This window comes from Melanotaenia boesemani, chromosome 2 (genome assembly GCF_017639745.1).
Source record: "Melanotaenia boesemani isolate fMelBoe1 chromosome 2, fMelBoe1.pri, whole genome shotgun sequence".
NCBI classification, from domain to species: domain Eukaryota; kingdom Metazoa; phylum Chordata; class Actinopteri; order Atheriniformes; family Melanotaeniidae; genus Melanotaenia; species Melanotaenia boesemani.
Window position 1 is genome coordinate 25157614 of NC_055683.1, and position 7744 is coordinate 25165357.

Below are 7744 nucleotides of genomic sequence, written 5' to 3' on the forward strand. Positions count from 1 at the left end.
AAATAATGGTTGAAAACCATATTAAAGGCCATGCATCCGTAAGACACCAAGGTGCCTATCTTGCACATTACAGAAATAATTAATTCATTACATTAATTACATTAGATTTTCTTCAAAAGCATGAATCTTGTTCTCTTTATTCCTCTCTTACAGAATTCACAATGTTTAAGTGTGGATTAGCTTGTCGGGGGGCAACACATTTTCATTGTTGCTATTGTCCAGCAACCATTGTGAATAGACTTCAGTTTTTAGGCATTTAAAAATTCATCAAGAGGAGGAGCCCCATGCAGCAACCCCTGCTCGGCACCAAGACATCCCCACACAGCACCCAGTATCCCCGGCTCAGGGTCCAAAGTTCTCTGCTCGGCACCAAGACACCCCCACACAGCACCCAGTATCCCCGGCTCAGGGTCCAAAGTTCTCTGCTCGGCACCAAGACACCCCCACACAGCTTGCAACACAAAAGAAGTTCACTTGTCCTCATTGCAAGGTAAAGTTAAATAAAAAAAACTTCAAAACACACTGCAAGAGAAAGCATTCCCACCACTTTGCGACAGTTTCAAAGGACAGATTTTTGGCCTGTCAGTGTGTTGATGGTAAACATGGTGTGTTTGTGGTTGAAAAATCTTTTTGTGGTTCATCAACACCCATACATGTCATCAAAAATACTTGGGGGCCAACACAGAAGATCATGTGTGAGGTTGACCAGTGTCGTCTGAACGCTGACTTTGCTCGAAGGAGTGGGATGTTGCCTTTTGAGTGCCACCACATACAATCTCTTTTATACTGCCCACACACTGATAGTCAAACCATGACACTATCTCATGAGGCCTTGGAAACAATGGTGAAGAATAAATGGTTTGGTGAGGAGCGTAAAGCCCTCCTCTTACATTGGCAACAAGATGCTGATGCAGAGTGTGTGCCTCTGTCAGTGCAGCTGACTGTGGGTGGTCCGCCATCCAAATTTCATATCTCTGTTTATGAAAAAAAAAAAACGTATTATAGTAGGTTGGGAAGAGTGATTGTGTCATATGACACAAAGCAAAACAGCTGGCATTGTCCTTGCTCTAAACCGAGACAGTCTTGCATCCACAAAGCTGTTGCTAAGTGGCATCTGTTCGTCACAAAGAGGGAACTGTTTCTGAAGGTGAAAAGCACAGAGGCACAGAAACCCACTCCCACCCAGACCACAGCACATCAAAATGCAAGTGGGTCTGAAGAGGACAGTCCACCAGACAACAGACAAATTGCAAGGATGCTTAATTACCTCCTCACCAACAAAAAGCTCCCTGCAGATTTGCCCCAGACTCTCATAAAGCAGTCAAGAGATGGAAAAACAAACGACAGCTTTCCTAAGCACCTTGTCCCTAAAGAAACAAAGTGTGCAGAATGTGAAAACACACTTTGTGAACAACTAATAACATCAACAGGCAAGATCCTGACGAGCACAGGTGTAGTTGAAGGTTAGTACCATCACAGTCTTTCTATAATATTGTATTCTTATCTGTTATTTGGTTACATAATTAGTATGTACATAAACAGAAAATTGTTATACTGATCTCACATGACATGCAAGCAATAACCATGGTCTTTGGTTTGACTGTGATTTCAGGAATATCAACATACAGGAAATCATGCCTGAACTGTGGCATGATTTACAGATACCAGGAGTGGGAGGAGGGTATCCATAATTTTGATGATCACATTATCCTGTCTCTGCACTTGTGCCTGATGGTCAGGAATGCACTTCAGGTGAGAGAATATAATGCAATAATAAATTGTGCTCACTGAAAGGTTAATTGATTTTCTATATTATGTGATAGATTTTAATTTATTTACAAACTTATTTAGTGAACCAACCTCTAAACTTAGGTTAATAATAAATTATATCTGTATACTGTATATTCATCCTTGCTTATTGTTCCTTTTATTATAATTTTCTCATTACAAATTATCCTTGTTAGAAAAAAAGGTAATACAAGATGCAACTCTAATGATATATGAAACTTACATTTTGAAAATTTATAACATTGGAATACTCCTGTTTCACATCATTTTACAGACCCATACAGCTATCAGTAAAGTGATAGAAATAATAGAAACAACAGAAAAGGTGTCCTTTCCAAACAAGGAAAGAGTTCTTCAGGCATACCTTCATTTTGAGGCCCTGACCAACCATGACTACACCTACACCTGTGTGTCATGTGGATACAGCCCAGCGGTCGTTGTGATGGATCTTCACAAGAAAGGTGTTTTCAATATGCCAGGTGAGTTTGATAAGCTGTTATTTTTACATAATTTAAGTTAATTGCACAGCACTTCCATCTATCTCTGAATTTTTGTAAGTGAAACATCATGCTAACCATGCTTTCAGTAGCACTTCATCAACTGTTGTGATCTGATTGTTTTTAGTAATGAGCTTTATTCACAACTCCACTACTTCCTGAACTGAAGCCAGCTGCTTTGTGTCCCTTCTTTCATTACTGGACGAACTGATTAGTCCAGGTGTGTGTGGCCTTCTTAAATGGCCAGACACACCTTGATTTATCAGTTTGTCCAGTAATGAAAGAAGGGACACAAAGCAGCTGGCTTAAGTTCAGGAAGTAGTGGAGTTGTGCATGAAGACCAGTGTGCTCTGAATAACAAACTATTATTTTAAAAGTGAGTGAAATCCCAAGTCCACCTGATAATTACAATGGTCATGTGGACATAAACAACTTCTGGGACGCTGTGGCCACCGAAATCATCAGTCGTGGACTAATTCCATGTAAGTCTTGTCAAAAGACAGAACACTTTAGTATGTTAAAGGCGAAGTTCGGTATTTTGCAACCTGGACCTATTTTCTAGCATGAAATACGATAATTTACTCACCCAGAACGTTTTGGTGTAACTATAACTTCACGTTTTCATGCTAGAAAACAGGTTCAGATTACAAAACAATGAACTTCCCTTTTAATGTTTGTTTAATTTTTGTGATGATAATAATAGCTAATGCTTCTCTGATTTGCTGACAAAGGTGGTCGGAAGAACCCTTTTGTTGTGCCCCCGAGTTACCATCACTGGGCCCCCTGGATTGGCCCACAAACCCGAAGGTCAAATTCAGTGTTAAACACAGAATTTGAAAAAATGCAAAGCGGCAAAATGCAAAATGATGGAGAGAATGACAATGATGATGATGAGAAAATTACTGAGGAGCGGCTCACAGATGAACTTGTGAATTTGAAGGTGATTTAGTTGATAAGAGATGCAAAATCAAACTTTTTGTGCCTTAAAAAATTAATTCTGTGCTTTAGTAAAAATATCAACTTCATTGCATTTTCACATCAGGTAGAGGAGGTCAGGGCACTGTGCAAACAGTGCGGTGTGGACCACAGAGGGTCCAAGGTGGATCTTGTCATCAGGCTGTCTGAGAAAATGTCTAACAGAGTCACCTACAACAAGGTGTTTGAGAAGGTGTGGGGGGCCTCTGGTAAGGGAAATTATCTGAAATGTAGAAGATGATTACACTTTGTTATATGTCGTTTTTTTAAATTAAATTACAGTATCCATATGTAGTTATGAGGGTTACCTATATATGCTGCTAATGTCAGTTATTTTTTCTGTTTCACAGGTGGTTGGGCTGTCATCACCTGTCCATGTGGGGTTGTGTATTCGGTGAAGTTCAACCTTAGAGCAGAGAGTCCACGTGACTTTGTGGATCTCTTGCTGTCATGGAAACACTTACCCAATATCTCAGTGTATGATTATGCTAAGGGACTGGCAGTGCATGCCAACCGCAGGCAGCCAGGAATCTTTGATCCTTTTCAAGGAAGGTTACTTGATCCCTCCATAGAGAACATTAAGCAAGCCTCACAGGGCAAAGTTCATGTCAGCATGCCTTGGCTGAAACTTCCTAAGATGCCAGCTGACAAAGATGGTCACCCTCTCACTGGGTCCTCACAGCATTTTGCTTTGAATGATGTGTTCCACCAGGGCAACAGCAAAGACCAAAGAGAGGTTTTGAGAAAGCTTGAGCTTGTGCCTGAGCTTACTGGTCTTATCAACAGCCAGTGTGTGGAGCAGCTGTTCTCAGGGATGAGAAAGAACAATTACTTTTTGAACCTGACAACTCCATCAACCCACATATTTCTACAAAGAAATATACTACATCATTACAATGTCGCAAGAAACCAAAAAATGAAAAAAGAATACAGCAAGATTCTTCCTCCAGATGCTGCACTGCAGTATGACAGCCATGGAAGGGTAGTCATAGGTATGCTGTTGAATATGTATGCACATTTATTCTCCTCATCTACTTTAGAAAATAATTTGTTTTTTTTTCTAAAGCTCATTCCCCATCAGCTGGAATGACAGTGGGGTCATCTGACAAAGAACAAGAAGAGTGTCAAGAGTGTGAGTCATTGTTCTATTTTACACATCATTCAAATGAGAAATGTGACAGATCACACTTCATTTTTATTTATTTATTTTTTTCAGTAGTAAATGATGGCAGTGAGCAGAAACCTCATGGAGGCTTCATCAGTCTCCATACATTGTCAGCATATAGAACATGCTGGGGACAGAAACTCCAAGACAGCCAGGAACAACTGGTAAAGGCAACTATTGTGCCACTGTGGTTATCTATGAATGTCATTCATATAATCACACACGTGTACTTTGTTTTCTTCCACTAGCTGTCTCAGGCCTTGGATGAGACCAAAAGTTCCACTGAGCACCTTGCAATGGTGAATAACATCATCCTGACCCGCTTTGACTTTTGGAGTTTGGGTTTACAGCGGGACATTGACGGAATGGTAGGCATAGAGAATGTGCTATGCTGACAAGGATTATGTGATAGTTTTCAAAATGATGATTTTGATCATTTGTGTTTATGTTTTATTAGATCCTGAACTGTTGTCTCAAAGTGATTGAGAAGGTAGCAAAGGTTTTGTGAAATTTTTAATTCAAATTGATTGGATAGTACAGTTCAACAGTCCGATTTTCACAGAAAGAGTTTAACAAGCTCTTATGTTACAGAGAGTAGAGAAAGTGTTCGCTGCAGACAGTCATGTCATTTCCACTTGGTTCCCACCTTTATCGATAAACCCCATGGATCACTTACCGGCAATTTTTTTATAGTTTGTTTATCTTTTGTGAGTGAAGTTTGAGCATTTCATGTTAGACTTTTGATATATTTTTACAGGACGATGCTGTCAGTCTACAGTGGATTCTTCTCCCCGTGTTCGTACCTGGACACTGGATGCTCTGTGTAAATAAATTTATATTTATTGCTGACACAACAAACACAACAAAGGTGCTCATAGTGATGTAAATGTTTCGCTATGATTAAATGGATGATAGCTTTGTTGGGATTTCAGCAATATTCCTAACTCAATGTATCTGGTTATGTTTGAAATTGAACATTTAACAGATACTGAGGCCACAGATTAGGGAGATTTTCTTTCTAGATCCCCTCTGTGGCAGCGGCTGGAGAGATGAGAGTAAAACCCGTCTATTCAGGTTTTTAGGGCACCTTGCATCACCCTTTCTGGACAGTGGTAGTTCTGTTTCAAACCACTTGTCCTTTTTTGTTTGTTTTAATCAAAAGTTCTGTTTATTGATCTAAAATATTCCATCCATTCACTATTTTGGTTCATAAAACTGATGGAAACAGAACTCTTGATCTTATTTGAGTGGGGCCGTTCTGTTCAAGCCCGTTCCAAGTTCCAACCTCTTACTTATTCAGTTTAAACTTCGTTCAAAGTGTTTATGCACTTACTTACGACTTACTTTTAGTTACTTCTGCTTACTGTTTGTGCAGACACATTTCACAGAGCCTGTCCCCTGGCCCCTGGAGGGAGCTTGGTGTGAGTGATGTTCAGGTGAGAAATTAATTTATAGCATTCGCTAACATTTACAATTTTCTTGCTATTCTTTTATTAAAAGACTTTGTTTAAACCTCAGGGCCTAACCAAGCAAGGGTGCTCCAACAACTGTGGCGTGTTTGTTTTGATGGTAAGACATATATTGTTGCTGTTATCTCTAAAATGGTTGCATGCTACATAAAAAACTGGTTAGTACATTAACCAGTACCTCTTGACTTTCAGTACGCACTCTACATTGTAATGGGGGCAAATTGCGACTTCAAAGAAGTATGTCAGAATTGTGACACATTCCGCTTAGTAAACAAGGTATTATTCTTCAAAACACATTTGAATCTTCCTGAATTTCCTCCTTCAAAGGAAAACATGATGCAGATAAGGAGATGGTGGTGCATTATTCTCCTGCAGAACTTCCCCATGCCGTAAGTGATCACACTTTTAATTTGGATGATTTTAAATAACTGGTTTTGCTTACTATCAACAGAAAAACATGAATGTTTTCATTGTGAATGTATGTTGTCATTACATCACCAAGGTCTGAGGAAGACAGATTGCAGGACAGAAAAAGACGGAGAGAGGAAACAAGAAAACAGGCGAGAGGTTATTTGATTAATTAGTCTTGTAGTCAAACTATTGCTTGCAAACTAAACCATAATCCCTCCTCTTCTTTCAGGGTCTGGAGGTAGTACCCTCAAAAAAGCTCCACCTCTCAGAATCTGTCTCTGAAGCATCAGGTATTGTCCAAAGCAGGATCATTGTACACAATCCCAAAGGTTGTAGAAATAAGGTGTCACAGAGCTGGTTTTGATGTAATTCTCCATTTCATTAAACCAGTATTCCTAAAATAAGCTACTGATGTTTTTTACAATTTGCATTTGCAATCTGTTTCCTTTCTAGCGGAGGCAGAGACCTTGCCGGAGCTGGGAAAATGGAACAGAGTATGTTACCTGTTGAGGGCTTTTCTTTCACTGTTTTCTGTGTTCTCCAACTTTTATTTCATTATTTCATTATTTATTTTCTTTATTTTTGATTAGGAGGATTGTCTACTTAAGGACACCTTTGAGGCAGCAAGCTGGTGTGACAAGAGATCCTTCAAGGGAGAACTTTCCCTTCCCCAGGTCATCAGCATGGACCATGAAGCTGGTTTGAGGGCAGTGGAACTGCTATACATGTCTGAAGACCTGGATGAAGAAGAGATTCATGATCTCAGGGAGCCTTTTCTCTTCCTTTTTACTGTGCAGGCAGACTATGAGGAGTTTTGTGTAGAGATGATGGATAAACGCCAGCTGCAGGTGTTCTGTGGTTTTGATCTGCAATAATTTTCTGTCCACATAATCTGAAGAGATGTGTTAACAGGTCTGTCTCGTGTTATGGTTTTGATAATTGTGTTCTGTTTCCTCAGTAAGTTGTTTTAAGGAGGTTTTCTTGTTTGGGTTCTTCTCATGTCCTGTTTTTGGTTCTTTTGTTTGTATGTGCTCCTGTGTTCACTTTTGTTTGTGTTATTTTATTTATTCTTTTAATCTTTTTTCTTGTGTTTTTGCTTGATTTTACTTGTATTGTTTTTATATATATTTTTAGTATTCTTTGTGTTCTTATGTCAGTCACTTTGTGACTGTTGTGTAAAGTGCTATACAAATAAAATGTGCTATGAAATATACCTTTTTGAAACATCAAGTCTGCGTCCTTGGGTCCACCGTCTCACCACTTCAACCACCTCACCTCAAACCCTAACAGTGAGTGAGGCATGTTTTATGAAGTGTCATAGGCACAAATATCACTTCAGTCTCTGTTATCCTTAATATAGCTTTAGATAGATAGACAACTTTATTTATCCCCGAAGGGAAATTGCGTTGTTGCAGTAGTCCAGTGGCATAAACTAAGAA

The 7744-nt window shown here is 39.3% G+C and overlaps 1 protein-coding gene across 1 annotated transcript; it reads left to right on the forward strand.

Moving 5' to 3' along the window:
- Nucleotides 1-274: 274 nt before the first annotated feature.
- Nucleotides 275-7518, forward strand: LOC121628020 (the record flags this gene model as incomplete). The annotated part of the gene is made up of 22 exons (XM_041966916.1): nt 275-1463; nt 1613-1752; nt 2063-2267; nt 2663-2767; nt 3017-3225; nt 3328-3469; nt 3611-4252; nt 4342-4392; nt 4477-4589; nt 4674-4793; nt 4883-4915; nt 5017-5103; nt 5183-5248; nt 5411-5499; nt 5801-5861; nt 5944-5994; nt 6087-6131; nt 6222-6283; nt 6397-6454; nt 6535-6595; nt 6759-6799; nt 6896-7518. Coding segments are annotated over 22 exons (3855 nt in total), but the record flags the coding sequence as incomplete, so codon positions are not given.
- Nucleotides 7519-7744: the final 226 nt, after the last annotated feature.